At 33.9% G+C, this 24,639-nt stretch overlaps 1 protein-coding gene across 1 annotated transcript; it reads left to right on the forward strand.

Moving 5' to 3' along the window:
* Positions 1-2,602: 2,602 nt before the first annotated feature.
* LOC128203622 (eukaryotic translation initiation factor 4 gamma 3-like) lies at positions 2,603-23,764 on the forward strand. The gene is made up of 18 exons (XM_052905117.1): positions 2,603-3,537; positions 6,637-6,822; positions 7,364-7,549; positions 8,140-8,325; positions 9,103-9,282; positions 9,974-10,111; positions 11,371-11,430; positions 12,354-12,500; positions 14,384-14,451; positions 14,788-14,944; positions 15,251-15,355; positions 15,893-16,028; positions 16,741-16,874; positions 17,003-17,082; positions 18,240-18,378; positions 19,156-19,378; positions 21,086-21,232; positions 21,507-23,764. The coding sequence occupies exons 1-18, from the start codon at positions 3,001-3,003 to the stop codon at positions 21,653-21,655; spliced, it is 2,958 nt and encodes a 985-aa protein (XP_052761077.1). The 5' UTR covers positions 2,603-3,000; the 3' UTR covers positions 21,656-23,764.
* The last annotated feature ends 875 nt before the right edge of the window (positions 23,765-24,639 follow it).

A 24,639-nucleotide genomic window follows, 5' to 3' on the forward strand; every position in this document is an offset into this window, starting at 1 on the left:
TACTATCATAGCAACAAATAGATATACAAATGGTCAATTTGAACTTTTTCACTCCTATAATTCATTTGTTTAGGAAATTTTGAAAAGAAAATCCGCACTACGAAAAAAATGTGTAGGGTTGCAATGAAAAAATAGGTCGTGTTAGTTGAAACAAACACCTTTTTACACCTTATTTTAAAATTCGAGAGCTCAGCGCAAGACGGTCGTAACCAAAATTTAATTTAATTGAAATGAATCTTTTGAACTAAAATTTACCATGTGTTTAGGCAGTCGTAGGGTACTCATCACTCCTAGAATACCTATGGTTGTGTTCACTTGTTGTAGAAAACAATAACACAAGAAAACAGGCTCAGAGATGCAATGATGAAGATTTAAACATTCGAAGGAAAGACGACTAGTAATTTCTTGGATTGGCTTCAATGCCACTGCTGGAAACCCACCGAACCGTCCATCAGCTACCAGCGGCGTTTTTAAGTTCAATATGTTGCAAAGAGAGCTAGCGTTATGAACACTATTTATCAGTAATACACAATAAAGTAATTAAGTTAAAAATGTTGTTAAACAAACTAGCCTATAAATGCTTCACATTGTGATTTTTTGTGTTTCTGAATCACAAATAAGTAAATTAATTGGATACTTTACTGATTGTAAAGGATATCTAAGAAATATATGTTGTCATCCTATACAAAAGCAATATTATTAATGCATCCCGCTTTACAAAAAAGGTGCCACTGCGAAAAACGAGTCGATACAGATGTGGCATCGCCTATATATTTAGACATTCACGAACCGATCTGCGAGCAGCACAATTATGAGAAGACTTCGTTGTTTTGCAGAAAACACATAACAATGATATGTGGACATTTAATACAAAAAAAAAACACTTGAACTGCGAATATCAGTTGGTAAACCTCAGATTTCCAATCCGAGCATAGATTATTGGAACGAAACCATACATGAGTAAGAGGCACAATGCCAAGATCCCTTCCAGGTTATACATATCTATAGCTAGGATAATTTCTTAATCGGCATCAATTATAACGTATTAGTATTCCATTGATTTTTCATTGCCAGTGCATTCAGAAAATTTAAGAATTCAGGAAAAATCAAAATCATACCTAATAAATGATATGATGGCAGTTGTAGATATTATAATGAAACTCAAACTATTAATAGAGTTCATATTTCAATAAATGTTTAAGACTTTTAAGACATTATATTTGGATATCAATTTATGGATATTAATTAAAATTATGAATAAGCAGAACGCATGACTTATATATAATTTTAATTACGAGGGTAGTGGGTGCAGTGACATATTTGCACCATATTGGCAAGCTTACTGTACAACACGTAGCGTTCATATATTACAAAAAGTACACATGACCCTTGTTTCTTGTACAACCTGAAAACCCCAAAACAGGATGGAGCTCAACACACTGGTGTTGTTTTAATATAAATTTCGAAACATTCTTTAATTAATTACTGAAATTACTCAATATCGACAAGTTTCTATTTGTTTATAGTAAAAATGAATATTAACCGGACGTCGTTTTCTCCTGCCTAAGTGAAATAACTTTTGTTTAATCAAGATTCACAACCAATTTACAACGTTAACAACACTCTTATGACAGATTTAGAAATTCTTGAACTTCTACAAAATTATTTTCAAAAGGGATACACTCATCAGCATAAGGAATAAGAACAAGTTTAAATGAATCTTAGCAATACCATTTACACCATTTTCACAGAAAATAGACTCTAGATTATTAAAATACATTGAGAACAAAGAACAATAAATATTCCCCCTGTCTCAGGACTAGTACACATTCATTCGTTCCACTTAACTGGTTACGATATTTTAATCTTGACTTCACCGAAAAGTACATAGATTTGATAATGTCAAACGTTTTATCTCATAATCATAGCTTGATAAATTTACAACATAACAGAACAGAACATTTTTAAGCTTAAGCATACAATATGTATAGAAACAAAACATGGCATGTGACATTTTATGTATATTTTTAACATAAAAATTATGAGAAGGTGTATGAAAATATCAAGAATGTTGTCAATTGTGGTCACCAAGTATTGATATATATATATATATATATATATATAAACTAATTTACGGATAAAAAGTGCAACAACAAGGTTCTTGTTGAGTGTTACATACAATTTAGTGGCTAACTGTATTACGAAAATATTCATTAAAAAGTGTTTGATGGTATCAAATATCAAAGTTTAATCACTACAGTAAATAATGCAATAAACAAAACAAAATATATCATCCTAGTCCTATATACGAAAAAACATAATCAATGGATATACAGTATCAAAGAATCACGTAATATGAAGGACTTATCACAGTACAGCACTTACTTCCTTAAGATAGTTTCGTTATTATTTTGCATTAAAAATATTTGTAATGATCTCCAATATCACTTAAAGGATGTACATTTAGTAAATATAATGCAGATAATTTTATGATAAACATGGTTTCAACTCATAGGCTATGAACTTTATCATTGATAACCGGGTTTTACACATATCTAGCTAAATTAAATACGCCTACTGAGTTTTGGTTTTCCCAGTGAAATCGAAACTAGGAAATATAAACATTATGGCCAGCCATCAACATTGTGTTTTGGCGATTAAAAATCAAAAACGAGTAATTTAATCGGATATTGTAAGGGTTGTAACGGATATTCATGTAATATGTGTATACATCTCATATCAAAGCATAAGCATTCAGACACGATGTTATAAATAAAGGTGCCACTGCGAAAAGACGTGTTGATAAAGATGTGACATGGAAATTGTCTTGGAAATTAAGACATTAACGAAAAGATCTGCGAAGAAGATTTTGTTGTATTGCAGAAAGCACATGGCGTCGACATGTGTACAATGTTAAAAAGTAAATCATTCGAATTGCGAAAAACAACTGGTTGACCTCATTGAAGTCTCTCATCCGAGTACAGGTCATAAAACGTAATCATGCATGGGTTAGAGGATTTATTGAATGACGCACAACGTGTAGAAAAAGATGCCGCTGTCAATAGAGAGAAAAACAATTTAGCCAAAGAAGATAATTTGAAAGCTGTACGTGATTTTAGAAAAGACATTGACGATTATTTTGACAAGTTACAAATAAAAGTAGAACAAGAGATAAGACAATGTCATTCGAGAAATGAAGGCATGTTAACTGAACAACTTAAAACATGCCTTGAAGTAAAAGAAAAAGCGCTGATAAAACAAAAGCAAATTAATTCAATAGTACAGAAAAATCTAAAGTGCACTCTATATGCAAGACCTGAGAACTTACGAACAGAAATAGCTACCCTGAAACAAACCTTAAATGAAGCTTCAAGACAGGCCAGGTGTGGAATGTACGAATTCCAGAAAAATGATGTCGTTCAAAGCCTGATATTGACGGAAAGTGTATTAGGCACATTAAAAGATAACCGCAGTGGAATCGAAGTGCTTACTTACACTTTACCTGAACATGTAGAACGCAACGAAAAGCTTATGCAGGTAAAACATATAATTAAGATAATTTCTAAATTTGCATCAATCATAACGCTTAAGAATACAATGTTTTTTGTGTGTTTTTTTGCAACTGCCAGCGCTTTCCACAGTTTGACGCATTTTATGACTAGGGAGAAATCAAACTCATGTCAAATACATGATAAAGTCGCAAATATAGATGTTCTTATTTAAAGCACTCAAATGTATTTGTTGAAATAATATTTCCTTTTTTAAAGAAAATATATAGATCCAGTTTTCTTGTTAAAAGTCAATGTAACATTTTAATGTACAACTTGCAAAATTATCTGAAATCTTTCGATATCCCCATCTGTAATGAAGTGGTTCGAGTAGCATCAAGCAACTGGTGTATATTTGACATGGAAAAGAAATGTATAGAACATGAATATTATGAAAAAAAAACAAAAACATGTATTCATTAAGTCGGTATTAACTAAAACAGCTTGGAAAAATGTCAATTAATATCCATTTCTCAAAGGCTTTCAGCAACAGCGGTATCATTTTAAAAATTTCAACTAACTACCAGTATGTATCATAACTTATTCACCACGTAAAAAGGATATCAATTAAAACAGATAAATGAGTACGCTGCATTCCTTCCTTCGCTTTACTTCTGTTAGAAAACTGAATTCTGAAGGACCAGTGACAAAATAAGGTATTATTTGTCATTCTTGACAATTTCAACACATGCTTGTATTAATACACATTACAAGACAAATGTACTCTATGCATGCATTTTTCATCAGTTTCTTTAATGCATATGTTCAATCATTTTAGAGATCAATATGCTGAGTTTATTCCTTGAGTAGAAATTATGATTTGAAAAACTTCTCATTATTATAACAGTATATTATAAGAGTAACAAAACATGGCCTGAACTACCTGCGAAAAATTGGCGCGAGTCATGTTTAATTTCAGTTTCGAAGGTAGTAGGGGAAGTGACTGGATTTTACCATATTAGCAAGCTTATCGTTCAATTAGTAGGTTGACAATTATTAGAATAGCGTAGTTATTCATTTTCTTGCTACTTATTGCGTGGTACTACTTTTACCGTTCTGATATGAATGTTCAGACATAAGCGAAAACAACAAGACAAAAACACCCTTTACAATATGGTACAAATTACTACTACTAATTTTTACATTCTACTAGTAATATGATATTGTGCTAAGTTAATTCTTGTCAAACATAGCCACGAAAAAGCTGCACAACAAACCAGGTACCTTATACTTAAACTGCATTTATGTTTAAAATGACTTAAGAACATAAGATATTCAACTATTTTTTTAACCATGTACACACATGTTTTGAAAAGTGTTTCCAAGTATCCAACCCATTTAAGCAATAAATTTAGATAACTCTTTTATCCATGTTATGTCAATTATGGCTCTTTATAATTCGAATTTGAAATTCTGATTAAGGTTTTGCACATAAGCGTTCATATGTCAATATATCTCATCAAATACTTTAAGTATTGCATTGAAACTTTATACTAGGGCTCACAACCATTCAACCTACTACTCAGGTAGGCTCACTCTATCTTGCATATAACGCAACGTTTGACCCATTATTATTCTATTCAGAAATTATGGTTAAGGTTTTGCATCTTATCTTATTCTAAAGTGGCCCATGCATGTTTTACCAATATTTTGCAATCCTTAAACTTTAAGGTGGAAACGTGGAGCTATGTGGTCTCTATGATAGGCTTGTTATGAAGGTTATTCACCACAATCAAATTAATTGTACTGCAACCGGCTTGGGTCGCTTTTGTTATGTTCTTTATATCATATATGTATACACGTTGCTCAACTAACGAAAAAAGGCTACAGTGACAAAAATATAACAACTGATGAACAGTCAATCCTTAAAGCTTGATAAATTTCTGAAAGTATGCATTTCATTTACCATTCTGCATAAGTAGCTAAGCACCAAGAGGTCACAACTTAAATATTTACCCCTCAATTTCAATTTCTTAAATGAACTGCCTTTCGGCAATTGCGGTTATCATCCGATGAACGCAACATCTTCGGACATGCTCAGAATCACCGCATTACATAATGTGCATGGAAATTGTTTTACTTGTATTTAGTTGTACTGTGTCCGCAAGTTCCGTAAAAGAAAATCAACATTGAAAAGTGTTAATGATATGCCAATTGTAGTGTTATCATTAGTGTTTCAATGTTACGTTTAAAAGAGATTTCAAGTGGTTGATCTTTTCCCGCGTTATTGTGATGTCATTTGATAAGGTGTTTCCGGTAACGGTCGGGTCGTTTTATTAACAGAATTGTGTGAGAAGGGATTACTCAAAGGTTTTCTTAAATGAAAAGAAATATTTTTTAACAATTCTTGAATCAAATAATCGACAATTTATATAAATATAAGTAATGAATTGCGGTATTGATGTAATTATCTTTGATATGAACGCAATTGGGCAAGTCAAAATAAGCGTATAGTCCTTCGGACTCCACACACTTTAACCACCCCAACTGCGTAACTTAAATAACTTTTATCTACTTAGATACCGCTGTTTTCGCTGCCTTACATCCCATTTTAAATTTTGTTTCAGTGGGAAATAGTGTTCAACCAAATTGCGTTTTTTGTTCAAAGAATATTAAATGATCATAATTAGACCCTGAAATAAGTTCGGCAATATCTGCTTCGTTTAAAAATATATAGTCTAAGAGAAACTACGTATTATTTTTTTGGTCTATTAAAACAGTTTCGTGTTTGGCCGTTCATCAAAAATTATCAGTTTTTCTCGAGGAAATCATGTTTTAGGAGTTGTATTGATACTTTTGTTGATTAAAGACAAAGTGTAATTGAGAAAATGAGCAAAGAAATAGCAAATGCCGATTGGTTTGATTAGAGTGAGCATGGGCCTACCTAAGTTTCTTGAGGAATGAGTGTGGAATTTATTATACTTTAAAGACTTTTTTATTTCAATTTCTTTTAAATAACCATCGTGCATGATCTCCTATAATATACATAGACGAAATCAACGGAAAGGCTTTTCAGAAAAACACATATAATTCCTTTGTTGACTAATCTAAATAACTCTAAAAACGTGAGTGTTGTATTGTTTTCCAGACCCGAGGCTTGCCAAGCCAGCCGAACAGACAAAATAACAAGTCTGGTTCGTTGCCTTGTGAAATGGCCAAGCCCATTACAACGACAGAGGTGCAGCTAAACAAAGCGAAGAAGCCCTGGAAACAAAGACGTTTAAATTCAGGCACCAGCAGAAAGGAAGTGGAGAAGAATGACGTTGTCGTAGAGGTAATTAAAGACATCGAAATAAGTTTCGATAAGTTAGCCATGATCTCGGCATTTACATTCAATTTTTTTTTTTTGCTTCAGTGTAAAACATTTTTCACAGTCTGTATAACATTTGTACAACAAAAACACGATTTTGAAAGTATCACAAAGTATCTTTATTAGACCTTGAATTAAGTTTTGCAATCCCTCCTGCCTTTCTAAAACATATGGTCCTGAGGAACTACATATTATTTTTCTTGGCCTATTAAAACAGTTTCCTGTTGGCTATTAAATTATCAAAAAGTTAATTTTCTCGAGGAAATCATGTTTTAGGAGTTGTATTGATACTTCTGATGGTAATAGACAAGATGAAAGTGAAAAATGGAGCAAAGAAATAGCGAATGCTGATTGGTTGGATTAGTCTCTCAAATAGTGAGTGTGGGATTTATTCTACGTTAAGGATTACTTTCATTTCAATTTCTTTGCAAAAACCATCTTGCATGATCGCATGTACTATACTAAAACAACATTCTAAAAAAAAGATTGTTGTATGGTTTTTCAGTCCCAAGGCTTGCCTTGCCAGCCGAACATGCAAAAGAACAAGCCTGGTCCTTCTCCTTGCGAAATGAACCAGTCCATTAGAACGACAGAGGTGCAGCTACATAAAGCAAAGAAGCCCTGGAAACAAAGACGTCAAAAATCCGGCACTAACACGAAGGAAGGAGAGCAGAACGACGCTGTCATAGAGGTAATAATAGCCATCGAAATAAGTTTCGATAAGTAAGCCATAATTCTGGCATTTAAATCACATTTCAGTTATTGTTCCAGTGTTGAATAGTATTTACAGTTTGTTTGGAGCTTGTTCAATCCAAAACACGTCGCAAATTATCATAATAAGACCTTAAAATAAGGCTATTCCTACTTCGTTTATAAACGTATTGTCCTGAGAAACTACATACTATTTTTTCTTGGAATATTAAAGCAGTTTCGTTTTTGGCTGTTCACCAAAACTGATCAATTTGTCAAAGAAATCCCTGTATAAGTAGTGCTTTGATACTTCCGATGATAAAAGGAAACGTGTTTTCGAGAAATGAAGCGACGAAATAGCGAATGCCGTTAGGTGGATTAGAGTGAATATGAGCTTTCTTAAGTTTCTCAAGAAATGAGTGTGGGACTCTATTTTAAAAATACTTATTTTAATTAATTTCGCAAACCGTCGTGCATGATCTCATGTAACATACTTAGACAACGGAAAAGCTTAACAGAGAAACACACATTATTCTTTTATTGATTAATCTAAATAACACTATGAAACGTGATTGTTGTATTGGTTTCCAGTCCCGAGGTTTGCCTAGCCAGCTGAGCAGACAAAATAACAAGTCTGGTCCTTCGCCTTGCGAATTGACCAAAACCATTAGAACGACAGAGGTGCAGGTACACAAAGCAAAGAAGCCTTGTAAACAAGGACGTCTGAATTCCGGCACCAACAAGAAAGAAGTGGAGGAGAACGACGCTGTCATAAAGGTAACACAGCCCATCAAAGTAAGTTTCGAATAGTTAGCCATAATCATTGCATTAACATTCCATTTCTTTATTTCTATATACTTGTGAATAACTACAGAAACGAGCTCAGTAGCCAAACGTTTAAACATAAACCCCGTTTAATGGCATATGGTAAACGCCAAAGAAATAGAACACAAAAACAAACAAAAAAATCACAAACAAGAAACATGGAACAACCGCACAAAACTACACAAACAACACAGTGCATATATAATATATAAAAAAACTAAGTATGTTTATCAAGGATTGTTAGGTACCGCATTGGAACGGTCAGTAAAATGTAAATTTACTGGGGGTTTAAACCAGTTTACGTGCACAAACCTCACTCTTATATTTCAAAACAAAATACGGTTTGGAAACGAAACATGTAGCTAATGAAATTATTTAATGCTGGATTCCGTCCCGTCTTTCTGTTTGTCTGTCCATTCGTCTGTCATTGTAAGCGCTTCATCTTCAAATTCCTTTGCTGGATTTGAAATGAAATTTTACAGGAATTTTAGGTACCAGGGTAAGTGGTGCATAGTGAGAAGAGTATTGCTCTGCGTATTTCCACTGAGTAACTCCACTTAAATAGTTACATTTATTTCAATTACTTTTAAAATATTAACGTCTATAAACGCATTCAATAAACTAAGACGAAGGCAACAGAGATGCTTAACAAAGAAACAAATATCATTATTGTAATGACTAATCTAGATATCCTGGGAACGTACTAGTAAGTGTTATAATGTTTTCCAGTCCCGAGGCAAGTCTATTCAGCCGAGTCAAACGAAGTCGGATCCGCAACCTTGCCAAACCAACCAGTCAATTAGAACGACCGAAGTGGAGCTTCACAAAGCAAAGAGGCCATGGAAACCAAGACGTCTGGAATCCGCAGACAGTGAGAAGGAAGTGGAGGAAAACGACGCTTCCATAGAGGTAACAAAAGCCATCACAAGAAGCCATAAGCTTTGCATTGACAATACATTGTTTATACTTGTTAAGTTGAAACACTGTTTGTATAAGCTTAAGTCTGGTCTTTCTGTAGACACAATATTGTGCACGATTAATTTCCCAAATCCCTGCTGGATTTGAATTGTACTTGACAGGAGTGTTTGATATCATGCAAAGTGTTGCATTGCAAGGTTAAATATTGCTCGAAGTAATTTTCGCAGAGTAATGGCCCTTTGTTTTTCTACAAAATCGTATACACTAACACATAGATTATTGTGCGAGCTTCATTTCCAAATACTCTGGCCAGATATAGATGAAACTTCACATGAGTGATTGGTATCAGGCCTTGTCGTGCATGTCATCGGCAGAGCTGACGCAACCTTGGTTGTACAGTAGTAACCCGTTTTATACAATAAGGTTTAATCGATATTCGTGTGCACGTTGAACTAAAAGCTTTGGTCGGATCCCGATAAAATGATAATATCAAGCTTAGTGGCAAATGCATGTTGGGTCGGATCATTGTTTACAGAGTTATGTCCGTGTTTTCACACACATACACACACATACGCACGCACAATATCAATATACCACAAGCCTTATAAATCAACTTTTATATTGCTAAATGCATGCGTTTACACACCATTTTTAAGAAACACAATTTTCTCCCTCATTTTAGGGCCTATGCAAGAAAACACTGATTATCATGAACAAGCTGACACCGCAGAAGTTCCAGGTACTCGTGTCACAGATGAAGGCTCTTAAGATTGACACGGAAGATAAACTGAAGGGAGTCGTTGATCTTGTCTTTGAGAAGGTTCATTTGTTTCGCAGATTTAAAATAATTTTCAAAGTATACTGCCAATATCTTTGTTGTAGTGCAATTTGGTCAATTTAATCAGTTGATCTCAATTATTTTTCCCTGGCATATGTTTAATTATGTCTCTCACATATTGTTTCCGCTCGAGGTGTCTGTCCGCCCGTCCGATCAATATCACTTAAACCGCTTGAGGAATTTAAAAAAAAAACTCGCCAAAAATATACACCATATTACGTCGATGTGTAGAGCGCATGTAACAATTAGCTCGGTTCAATGTCAAGGCCTTACTTAGAGGTCAAAATTCATAAGGCTTTAATATGAAGACATTTAATGTCCGCGCCATATCTTTTGATGCGCTAAAAGGATTTTAAAAAAAAACTCCGCAGAAATGTTCACCATATAGTGACAATATGCAGAGCGCAGATTATATCCTGCTCGGTTTAAGGTCAAGGTCACACTAAGAGGCCAGATGTCCTTTGACCATAATATAACAATATTTCGTGTCAGCTCCATTTGTCTTGAACCTCCTGAAGACCTATAAGTATGTACCGTATTGAGAGGATGTGCAGAGCGCATGTTACAACCGGATCAAATAAATGTAATTGTCACACTTATAGGTCAAAGGTCATATGACTACAGTTCATGCCAACTCCATATCATTTGAATCCCACGAACTATATTAAAATGACTAGCAGCAAATGTTCACCGTAATCAGAGATGTGCAGAGTGGATGTTTTAACCAGGGCGGTTCAAGGGCAAGGTCACACTTAGATGCCAGAGACTATAATATGACTATATTATATGTAAGATGTTCACCATATTTGGACAATATGCATAGATCATGTTAAAAGCTGCTCGATTCAAGGTCTAGGTCACACTAAGAAGTCAAAAGATATACGACTGCATTGCGTGTACATATTTCATGAACCTCTTGAAGGATTTGAAATAACTTAACACCAATGTTCATCGTATTCATACATTGTACAGAGGAGGAGCCTTTCAAATTAGTTAACCATCAAAGCCTATTTAGCAAAAAGTGACAAAGTAAAGAAAATTTGCAAGTTTATGCATGAGACATGGTGTTAAGAGTTTGTGCTTTTAGATTAGTTTATAGATGCTGTTCCTGTATAACGTAATTTCCTACACCATACGAAGGACAATTCAAATGTGAAATAAGTAAAAGAGTAAGCATGACAAGTATTTTAGTACATTTATGTTAATGCCAGTTAAGTACAATTGTGATGTTCTACTTCCAGGCCATCAGTGAACCTGAATATAGTGAAGTTTATGCAAACATGTGTAAATGCCTTTCAATGGTAAGAAGGGATTTATTTCATGTGATCCAAAGTTCGTATCGAATTTTTGGAAAAAAACACATTAATGTAATTATACTCCTTTACCAAAAGAAAACACTGTTTCGGTTCATTATGAGAGACTTGCTGAGACGTAATTGTAATTGCTTTAACATAAGGTATCTGAATTGATCTGATTAGATATAGATTTTATATATTGTAGATATTGAATTAAATAGAATTGTGTCCATATTTTTTACAGTATAACAATATTCTATTCATAAGTATGTATACACTAGAAAGCTGGTTCCATTTATATCTTCGTCACAGGTTATCTATACCTATTTATATTAGCTCCATTGTGGATACAGATGAAAACTGATCTGAATCACTACAGAGAGTCTTTTTTCTGGGCAAAAAGAAGTATTTTGTCCTTTTTTCAAAGGCCTAGTTTAAGGATGTTTTGGCATAAATCATAATCCCCTGCTGTGCATCTCCTATTTATTGCACTTGTGTTACAGTACGGGCCACTTCCTGTGTATTTGTTTATTGGCGCAGGGCCATTCAGGATTGATACATTTCAAGTAGATAATCTCATTGTCTCACTAATTCATTTAAACAATACGCATAGCTTATGTAGTTATTAAATTAAACCCATTGGAAATAAATAATAAACAAATAAGAGTGATAATTTTTTAATAAGTTCTATAACATATAAAGATCAGTACACAAAAGTTGTGTGCTATACACCATTTGTTGGGTGGGGGTCACTTATAGAAGGCTTAAACTAGGCCTTTAGGAGGCAAAGATAATGTTGCCCTTCCTTGGATTTAATCCATGGTGAGAGGCGAATTCCATTAGACCACGGCCAAATTTATCAATCGATTCATTTAAAGAAGAGGAAGAAATAAAAACGAATGAGACTTAATGTGAATATTCAATTTTAGTTAAAAGTCAAGTCCGACTTAAAACCAGGGAAGATGGTTATTTTTCGAGTTGTGTTGTTGGCGCGATGTGAACGTGAATTCAAAACCAAATACCGTCAAATCCCGGTTTTGCCACCAGACGTGAGGAATTCGCCTAAATGTAAAGAGGTGAGTTACGTTGGATGACCGTAGAAGTTAAGATTTATTCAATGATGTTATAATGTAACAGTCGTATCACAATTATATTTGGTAAAATCTATGGTTTATTATGGAAAAATATGGCGTAGCATTCATACTTAGTTTAACTGAGCTATTAATTAATTTTTAAATAACAAGAATATAAACTTTAGCCAAATATCTTGAACGAGTTAGTTTTTAGCCCGACTATTCGAAGAACATGGAGAATTATACTACTCACCCTAGTGTCGCATCGGCGTCGGCGTCTTTGTCTGCGTCGGCGTCACAACTTGGTTATGGTTATGCAAGCACCTTGCAGTCGATATCACCGCTAATATATCATGTACATGTATTGAATTGACACTTTAGATATGTGTTCCCAACTATCAAAAGTTAAATAACATTATTTTGAATATGAGGCAAATTATGGGCTTTTATTATAAGACTTAGAAAATATTGCTAAGGTTTTGTATGTAAGCAAATAGAGGTTTAAATCTCAGCATTGCTTCTTTATACAACGGTACTCATCCATCAATCCTACTTCAAAAACTGAGGAAAAATTCTTTATAGTGCATATACTGCTAATCATGGTCCTTTGTTATTCGACATAGACATTATGGTTAATATTTTGTATGTAACTACATTTGAGTCAATATTTCAGCAAACATATCAAATACAGCATTGAAACATTAGTCTCGTGCTCCAAGCCATCCAAACAAATCAATTAATCGATTAAGATAACTCTACTTACATATACGGCAAAATATCTTAGCAAATCTTTTATACAAAGGAACACAAAGATCAAACAGTTTGAAACTTAAATAGTCAAAATAGATTACTCTTTTTTGGCATATCAATAAGATAATAATGCAGATTATGGCCCTTTATTATTTGAGTTAGAAATTCTGGTTCAATTTTTGTTCGTGATCTTATTTTAATAAATATCTCAGCAACTACTTCATGTATTGCATTTAAAAGATAGAATTGGGATCCCTTATCATAGAAGTATTTGGGGTTTACCAATTAGTTTATTGTTATTTGTTTTATTATTAAGTTTCCTCAAGTTAATGCATACATTGAAAAGATTTACGTTTTTACATTATTAGGGATTGTTTGGATAAGAGTGAGATTGCGCACGCAAACTAATTTCAACCCCCAGTAAATTTACATTTTACTGACCGTTCGAAGGCGGTATCTAACAATTCTTTATAAAAAAAAAACGCTAGTTTTTTTATATATATGATATTTGTAGTGTCTATGTTTCTGGTTTGTGATTGTTTGTTTTTGTGTTCTATGTCTTTGGCGTTGACACTGTTCCCTTAAACGGGGTTTATGTTTAAACTTTCGACTACTGTACTTGTTTCTGTAGTTTTTCATATTAATATTTGTATAAGGAATCTCAACCATCAATCGTACTTAAGTTATCAAGTAAGATTACTTTATTGCATAAAATACACTTTATGGCTGATTATTATTCAGCACAAAATTATGGTTAAGGTTTTGATTGTAATCTAATTTTTAAGTGATCAATGTTTCACCAAAACATATGCAATCCTTAAACTTGAAAACGTCGAGTTCTCTGTGTCTATTACAGCTTTTGTATTTTTCTTTAATTTACTGAACAAAAACGAAAGATATGCTTGATGCTTTGAATGCATGTTATGAGTGTCTGCCGAAAGGTGAAATTATTATTTTGAAAACTGATACAAGTATTGCTTATTATCCTTGTTCGAATGAAAAACACTAAGCATTTTTATTCGCTCAACTCCGCTTTTGTTCGCCAAGTTTAATGTAAACATGCACATTGAAATTGACAAATGAAATACCAGAAACCATTGTATTTGTGTTCAATATGATATTTAGATCAATTACAGGAAAATAGAAAAGAAGAATTAACTTATGGAGAAGACAAAGCAAGACAAAGATCTCTAGGAAATATAAGGTTAGTTTAAATATGAACGAATACAACATACGTTTTTTTTCCAAAATGGTTATACTTTAGTAGCAGTCAAGTTTTGTTTTAATGTTGGAAATTATACCTCAATAAGTTTTAGACTGAAGCATGTGAAATGCTAAAATAAGAAAAAAACCACAACAGAATATTAATTTACTCAAAATAATAGGAAAACACATGAAGGAAGATCATTGAAAACCAATTTCAAAGGTATTAAAGGAAGCTGATTTTCCAAGCGTATTTAATTCTCTTAATAACGGTTTCACATGTTATTTAATGTATAATAAGACGTCATGCTTTAAATAGCTTCCATTTCTATTTCAGGTTCATCGGGGAATTATTCAAGCAAAAAATGTTTTCTCGAAGAAGTATGCATAATTGTGTGTTCAAATTACTACGGGCTAAGGATCCTGATAGTTTAGCGTGTGCGTGTAGGTTACTGACCACTATAGGAAAAGAACTTGATACTGACAAGGACAAGGTAGGTTAAAGTACACTAGAATATTTTAGTTTCGGATGGCTTTGTTAGAAATTCAGATGTTTGAAAAGAAATGCAGTTATTTCGACAAAACATGAATTTGTTTGATTTCAGTGAATCTGATTTAAATGTTATTTTGATACTCGCTGTAAAGAAAACGGTCGTCGATTAAAGATGTGTTGCTATTATAGAATTAAACAGTGTGTGGTGTTATTAACAGATTTATTGTCATTGACTCATTCATTCTCATTTAACAAAGTATTATTATCACCACCCAGATTATTATTGCTTAGTTTTCATTTTTTACAGCCCCGTATGGATCAGTATTTCGAACAGATGGCCAAACTAGCTAATGATAAAAACAGCGCTACAGTAGTTAGATTTATGCTTCAAGATATTATATCTGTTAGATTAGTAAGTATGACATCTGATGATATTTATGGTGTTTTTTCCATGCCTAAGACCTGTCTAAAAATATAAATAGCGTTTTTACTTCTCATTATATGTCATTATAAACTAGTGTTGATGAAATCATGTAAGGCTTTCAAAGGAAATATAAATAAAGCTCATGACGCGTTTATTTGTAAAGAATTATCAGACGTGAAATATAAATTAAAGTAAGTGTTGATCAATCCGTATATGACAATTGTTATCGCTGTCTGTTGTAAAGTGTTTATTTTATGTTACTGACAACTGATGGTTAAAAAATATGAAATAAATCTGTGTAATAAGAAATGTTTTTCCGTTATACATTATGATATGGGTTTTCTTCGAAATTTATTTTTACATCATGTTATAATTCGAATCACGTAGCTGACATTTTGTTACACGTCCTTGTTCACATTGCTGAATATGATTTTTCCCAAGCTCACTCCAGTCGTTACTTGCCGTAATTGAACCTGATATTGAAGAAAACCTCCCTATTTTCCATGCTCATATTTGACCCAACAGAACAAGTGGATACCTCGATGTTTAGATATCAACCCCAAGACCATCGACCAGATCCACATGGAAGTCGCAAAGGAAATGCAGATGAAGGCCCTTTTATCTCAAGAAGTAAAGGAACTACAAAAGACACATAAAGGAGGTATGTTGTTCATCTGAGGGCATTGCCATTAATAATGCCTCCTCCTCAGGGCATTACCAATTAAAATGTCTATATAAAGGAGGCTATACTTACTTTAGGTACTGATGTGTTGCTTATCATTTCATTGTTTTTATCTGGCTGAAAATTTGAATGCCGAGGTATATTTGCCCGAATGATGGTGCTGTACATGGTTTTAGAATTATTCAGGAAATCTCGGACAGTAATCCAAATATGCAATGCTTGTGTCGGTCGATTTGGACATGGTTGTAAAGACCAAACACAACGTTACTTAATCAGATAATTAGTACAACTTAGATTGAAAGTTCCAGTTTCATTTCGAGCTATGCTTACAAATTACGCGGTATGTATTTTTTGTGTGTTTGGGTCGTGTTTCTTTGTAATTTGCCTACCAACAAGAGACGGAACTCGGAAATAAGATGTACAATAGTACTTGTATGCCCGATACACTTTTAGCGTCACCATTGCAATTTTTGATTGGATATTATTGTTATTATAGCCAAGTTACAAAACGCTTACTTAACGGCTTGACGGTCGGTATTCAAAACCATTTGCACTCAGTCCGGAAATGGTCCAAGTAAAGTCGGCATATCGATTAATATTCCAATGGTATTTTCCGTCCTCTGACAAATATAGTTTTACTAGTAAGCGATAGGTCATTCAATAAGATCATGCATGTCAAAACTATTTAAAGATCGGCGCGGTCCAACCAGTGGTCAGATAGTTGGTGGTGGTGCTGGAGGGGGAGCCGACGGTTGGAGTATGGAAGGAAAACAACCACAACTGGCATCAGTTGACCGGTCTAAAGACCAAACACAAATCTCCAAGGTACACATCAAGGGATGTTAACCTTAAAATATCATCTTAAGGAAGAAAAGGAAACGTTCTCTGATTATGTTGCATCTATCCAAAATACTTTATTAACATACTGTTTAACTCAGATTGCTTTGTTACAGCAAAACGTGGACGAGGAAATCAACTTAGGTTCTGATAAGACCTCAATGGACAGGAAAACATCTAGCGCTCCAGCTAACAGGTATTAAAGTGGAGGACTGCAGTGAGGAGAAGACTATGACAAAAGGTCTTTAAACTTGACCGGAGTAATATGAGTTATAAGCTCATTTGATTTTCGAAGAAGTAAGTCGAGGTATTGTGATAGTCTTTGCGTTGTTGTCGTCGGCGCTCAGAAGCTTTAACCTGCGCCAAAAGCCTGAGATCAAATTGAATTTGGACCAGCGTAGTGCTATGAAATTTTATTTACATAATTAAAAACATTATTCCTGTTTGGAATGTTAATATAGCCCAACTATTTAACATTTTTCAATTCTTTATCATAATTTCGAGCACATCCCGAACATCTGTACAAAGATACATACATGAGGGTGTCACCCATTGACTCCTGATTGCTGTTAATGTTTGGAATAGCATCCCATATAGCGCTCAATTTCGGACTATAATTCGGAGTTCTATTTAGTATGAATAGTAATATAAAAAAAACGTCCCAATATTTTTCTTACTAAAATCTGTAACAACACCTGCATGGCTTAACGTACATAAATGTGTAGGCCGGTTACGGTAGTGGTCTGGAAATATTTATATTAAAGGATGCGTTTACCTCGTTTTCTGGAATAATTAAGACAATTCCTAACATATTTTCTGGTATTCCATAGAGGCAATATTAGTTACAGTCCGCGTATAATCAATTGTGACTTTTGTTTCTGTCCATCAATGGTCCGTCAAAGTTTTAACAGATCATAACCCATACAGTATTTAAGCTACCTTCATGAAGCTTGGTTGGTGGATTGAAGGATGTTTTGAGAGGATAAATCAAGTGATTATAAATTGGTTTCGTCTGATACAAACATGTGCTTGCGATTGAAACGAACATATTGAAAATACAAAGCTTACCTTGATCGAGCGAGCGATATCTCAAGAGGTAAGGAAGCTAATTATTTGAGTCATAGTACGTTGTACGATTGTAATACAGGCGATATGCATACCATTTATGTTATGCTTTGCACCCAAGTCTGTTTCGGGACTCATTCGGTATGAAGCTTAATTAAACTGATGTGGATATGTGGTCAGCCCAAAAATTTGTTGCTATGTCAACGGAAATATGAAGATTTTACCCTAATATAATAGAGAATATCTGTAAGCTTTTTCACTGTTTCACAATTTAACATCATTCGGAAGGTCAGGGAAAGGCTTTGATCGGCGAATCCCAGCCACAAGTCCCGGACGTCGAAAAGGGCATGACAGAGGACGGCTTTGGACACCTCTGAACCTCAGAACCAGACTATCACAGGAACAAATCAAACAGGATATTAAATGGGTGGTTATTAATTAAACAATTATTATATTTTTGATATTCGTTTGCATCTCAAATAGTAATTATATCGTGTTATAAGTTCTCACACCAAACATGTGTGTAATATATTTCTCTGTGTATCACCTGATTTAGATGAATGTTGACATAATTTTGTATGCGTATATAATGACAAACGTTACTACATGATAAGCATAACAGTGCCATTGCACGACGTTTTAATATTTGTCCTTCCCCACCCACTTTTGCGCTGTGGAAAGCCCTAAAGACTCACATCATATACACGTATTTATAAAGGAGCACATGCGCTTGTTAGAAGCTCCAACACATACGTATGATATTCAACCTATTTATGTTTATTCAAAGGGTCATAAGGTCACTTGCATGTCGGCAGTTTTTGCGCCCGAGTGCGACTTGTCCTACTAAAAACGTTTTTCTTCTGTTATTCGTTACATATTATTAATCTTACCCCTATTTACTCACTATTTCAGAGAAGATCACAGGCTTAAGAATCCTTGTTAGAACAAACATATAATCCCACCGTTTGACAATAGTATGCATTTAACTTCTATTTGGTTTTATTGATGCAACCTAACCCTTGTTGCATTGTTAATTTAAGGGTCACAAGAAGGTTGCTTTATTAGTGTTCGAAAAGGCTTGAAGTATGACGATGGTATCAGTACTATAGCAATGATTAAGTTATGGTGTTATATACGCAGTCAACTTACCTGTTAGAGCCTTCACTTGAACGATACTATTAATGGCAATTGCTCTCATCTATAGGGTCTAGTGAACACCAAACGTGGAGGGAGCACTCTTACTACACCTTCAACTGGCCTTCCAATGACAGAAATCGCAGAGCGCTTGCACGATCTTGTCGTTGTTCGGCGGGAAGATAACGAGACGCTATTCAACTGGATCGAGTCTAACATTGACGATACGGCTAAGGCAAACACCCAGTTTATACGGGAGCTTATGACAGCAGTGTGTCAGAGTTCCATTAAAGGTCGGGATGTTTTTTTTATCAATAACACAATGTGGTAAGGTACCTACCAACATTTAAATAAAGGTACAGTTTAGGCATAAACCACAAACATGTTAATTTGTGCAATTAAAATTTGAAGAATGTGAAAGTTCATAATATTCCCTTTGAGCTTGTCTGTTGTTTAGACAAATATTACGTCTAGTTATATATACATAGCCATAACCAACGTGTCCTTGTGCGAAAACATAAGCTTCGTATCTATGTTGGAATTTTGGCAGCTCTTGTTTTAAACACATAGCGTATTTATACGCCCGTTTAAAAACAACGGGACGTATTATAGTTTAACCTGCGGCGTACGAGCGGATGGGCGTGTTTGCTTTCGGGAAGTGTCCGGTATGTTGTCCGCTCAATCACTTTAAAACGATTTGTCCAATAATCACCAAATTTGGTGAATGTTTTTTTTTTGCATAATGTCCTGAACAAGTTCGTTCAACAGCCATAAAGCTTTAGTCACTCACTAACAATTACCCTTTATTTATAAAAATTAACATCAAATCGGTCATGCCCGATCAATATTCGAAGAATCACCACACTCGGTAAGAATGTGCATTGACATTATATCTCAAGTTTGCTTACCAGCCATATCGGTCTTGTCACTCAAGAGTAATCGGTCTTTAATTATAAAATTACCTGTCCGATCAATAATTCTGTAATCTTTTGTCAATGAAACAATTGTGGTGAGAATGGGTTTTGAGATTGTATCTTGGATTAGTTTATCAACCAGCTTTATCGCTTGAGTTACTCAAGAGTAATAACTTAAAATTGGTCATGTCCGGTCAATAACTTTAGAAGCCTTTATCCCATCATAACCAAATGTTGTCAGAATGTAAATGAGCAGGATATCTTGGTCAAGCTCGATAACCATCCATATCGACTTGGTGACTTAACGTACAACCACGTAAAATCAACTCATTCAGATTTCCTCGGTCATTTTATCGAAAACCGACCCGGTACATCTGAGAAGTAGTTCGTAAATTTTTAAATGAATATCGGTAATTAAATATTGTGTTATAGCTTGTATTTATTGATCTAAATTTAATTTGATTGCCAGTGAAATGTATTATTGCAAACATCATTCCAAGAGTTAAGTCATTAAGTTTGACTGCTTAATTAAATTACTCCGCGACCCACTTGCAGCTCACTTAAGCATACTGATTTCTTAGTATGTACACCGTATACATCCGTGGTTGTTTTCGATAAAAATGGCCGATGAGTAACGAATGGTAATCAAAAATGATGTTTTATGTATGTTTGCGCTATTGTTTGTTTGGAAGTAATTTTCGGAGCATATTTTGCATGTGCACTGTAGGTATTATAACATTGAGGCCTGTGGGCTTCTACTTATGTTAAAGGAAAAAGGAAACCGGGTGTCTTATCATACAGAGCATGGTGGGAATACAAACAAAAACCAAGATTGGAGGCTATAGGCTTGCCTATATTAGGATCATCATTATTTACCAATAAACGATTTCTTTTACCAATTAACTTTAATCTTATAACATAACTAAGAAACTAAGATTGCACTCACTTCATTGATAGTGTTAATGGTTGTCAAATGAATTATGAACAAAACTATTCGTCATTTATCCTGAAAAAGTATGACTTAGGGCTGCCATACTCCGCTTGAAGGACATTTTCAAATGATTTACATGAAAATTCTGTTTCAAGGTGAGAAGGGCAAGGAGGAAGTAGTACCGAGCGATATCAGCAAACGTAGAAACCTGCTACGAAAGTACCTCGGTCACAAGCCTATGTTCGAACTCCAGGCACTGTTTGCTCTGCAGGTGCTTGTGGTCAGGCTTGAATACCCACAGGGTATGAATTTGGTTCACTGTAAAAATATAAATTAACTGCATAAACATATGCTATTAATAAGCGTCGCTACCAATCGAGTTCCCTTTGAAATTAGACAGTTTCCTACACATTTTTAAAGCGTCCTCTTAAATTTCCATCACGCAAACGATTATAATCTTTTATACTGTGTTACTGATCCAACTCAAGGGACGCCCAGGAGTTTTGAGAAATGTGTGATTTTGTTTTACATATTTCATCGACCATATTCAAGCCTATTTTCCAATGTTGCTTCCAGGTCTTCTCAAGAGTTTATTCGACATTCTTTACGACGAGAATATTATTTCCGAGGACGCTTTTGTTGAGTGGAAGAGAAGTGAGGACGAGCCGGATGGGAAGAATACGGCCCTTGAACATGTTGTTCAGTTCTTTGAATGGCTTACATAGTTTGAAGAGGACAATTTAGTATTTCTAATTGCGACGGGTTATTACTTATATACGTGCATAAATAAGTATGCCGTCTTATAAACAAACATATGTTTATTATTTGTTGTATCGCAATAAAGTTTGAAACAAATAGACTGGAAATGATAGACTAGGTGTTTCTGAATTTACAAGTTAAAATATAAGTTCGATTTTCGACACTCGCTTAGTATTCGAATTTATTTCATGCATATCGGTGTAAGAATGAAAACATATTGGTGAATGATAACTTGTTCATTATCACTCTGGCTTGTTATTTTTTTGCAACGTTAAAAACCTAAGTATTTGTTTACTTAACGGCATCATTAAGCATACTTAATCAGGCCGAGGCAAATATTGTGACTATTTGAAGTCATGATGTGCATAAATGCAAGAATAATGTGTGATACATTTCTTTGGAAAAGCTGTTCCCATGTGCATGTTACACAGTAAACTGTATATGTACATTTAAGACAAGAGCATCTCCGATTATGGCTACTCCTTTGAATTTATTATTATATTTATATGATCAGTAATTGTCATTTACTTTCTTATGCTGATGTATAACACGCATGTCTGTTTTTCATTATGTTAACTGATTAAATATGTTCTACTCTACAAATTACTGGCATGCACACATGCCATTGATCTACCTTAAATTAAAATGTTTTAAGATGGAATGATAAAATATAATATACGATGAATTTGTTTTATAATGTATTTGAATGTTACTGATATTACATTTTTTTCATTGATTTATTAAATATATAGTTTTGAATAGTTTTTATTTTTAAGTTATATCCTTTGACATTTGTTTGTTTCGCTTATTTGCGTTTGCTAAGGCTTCGCTCAATTCTGAAGATGATGTCAATGTTGTTTAAAATAATACTAAGTACAGTGCTGAAGGAACGCGTCTTTGAATTCAGTGCGCATGTGGACTTTTCTTGAACAGGCAGCCCTTGTGGGTTAGCGGCATGTATTATTTATTCATTGAACAAGCTATGTAGTACATAATTAATAGAGATAGAAATAGAGTAATACTATATTACACATGCGTAATACAGAAAATACGTGATAGTTAGATTAAATAGGAAACAAGATTTATACAAGGGACAGGCGAAGTGGTATTCATCTTCTAACTTATTATATGTTGTACAAAATCATTCTTCTCTTGTTATGTTTTTCCAAAAAAGCCGGTGTAATGATTATCTTAGTTTTGTTGATGCTACCTTATACTTCTGATTATTTCATGCTAAATCTTATGGGGTTTTTTAAATCTACTATCGATCTGTTTAAAAACCATAATTACATTACAAATATTAATTAACAATGATAATTGCTGCCCACTTCTACATAACTGTCGTTTGGTTTCGTTGAATTATTTTCAGTTTCGTTGAACAGATTTTTGTAGATAATGTGTGTATATGTTATTTTACTACAAAAATGTATCATGGTCTAATATTTAAAAATAAATCTTTAATGCATACAATACACGTATTTTACCTTCAAGTTTTCAATATATAAAATAATTTTCTGTGGAAGTTTAATCCCGGTTATTTTTTTACAAATCATTATATTATGTATTTGTTCTACATCTTTATCATGAGGAATTCCCAAATCTCACATCCTACAAATTTGACCAGCTTTACATGTAAATCATTCTCAGTTGCTAGGCTAACACAGCTTTGAAATTTATTTCATGTATGTTTAGAAAACTGCCTTATTTGCTCCGTCTAAAATATAGTCTAGCATTTCTTAAAACAACCTCTAGACGTTAATACAATTCCTATATAACACTATTGTGGTACGATTTCCTTTACTATGACGCGGTTATAAATATGCGTTTTATTTTGCGGTAATACTAAGCCTAATCTAAAAAGTACAGTTGTTGTCTTATCTTAATAACGAATGGTTTCCATCATATAATGCAGTTGTTACGTAAACTGTATAAAATGTGTTGCATTTCGGCATTTGCCTTCACAGTTCACTAGGTAATCCCACAAAAATATGTTTTTGTCTTGCCACTTGTGTATATATTTATTGCAAAGCAAAAACAAACCACCTCTAAGACCTAATTTAAATAACGTATACCAATGATATATCCTACTAGATTGTCAAAGCCATTATATTTATATCAAATAAACAAAGAAACTGTTTATTTGTATTAACTACATTATTTATCAAACTATGTAAACGTTAACATATTGAAGGTTGTACCAATTTTAGAACGAACCCCTTTTTAATGAGCATGTAAGTATTTGTTTGCAGCGAATGGTGCTTAATGCTTGTTTATACATCTTGTAAATAATTTGAAAACTGTTGCATGTTATTGCCCATCTTTATCTGTTAGATACTTGGTAAGAATTTATAACAATATTAAACTAAACGACCTCGGGCAAGGTGGGTCGAAAGGAGGTCACAAATCAAAAGAATAATAATTCAAAGAACAAAAAAAGAACCCAGGATATTATAGAAAAATCATTCTGCATGAAACCTTATAAGAGTTGTGTAACCGAATTTAGTTTTGGTCGATGACCTATTATAAACAAGGTCTCTAGGTCAAATATTTTCTCCAGTTCAACTGTTTCTAGAGGTATACCCGTTGTTTATACTACTTAAACACTCACATTGTTTATCGTTAAATATCTCACTGCAGGATTGTCGAACGTTTATTAAACTTCACACATATGTTTATAACATACAGTTAATTGCGCAAAAGCGCCGACGTAACCTAGCTGTGCCATGAGTTATACCAATTCATGATATGATTTGTATTAATAAAAAATCTGAACAGAGATGGGTGAGGGTTGATATCGATTCACACATGAGAGAATATCAGATTAAAGATTATACGTACAACTCGGCCTACATTATTTTTGGAGTTAAATCCCTAGATGAAATTCGGAATCAGTCTGCATTACATTAGATAACAAATAACCAAACATTGTGAGGAGATATGCCTCTGAACA

The sequence above is a fragment of the Mya arenaria genome, chromosome 9 (genome assembly GCF_026914265.1).
Source record: "Mya arenaria isolate MELC-2E11 chromosome 9, ASM2691426v1".
NCBI classification, from domain to species: Eukaryota; Metazoa; Mollusca; class Bivalvia; order Myida; family Myidae; genus Mya; species Mya arenaria.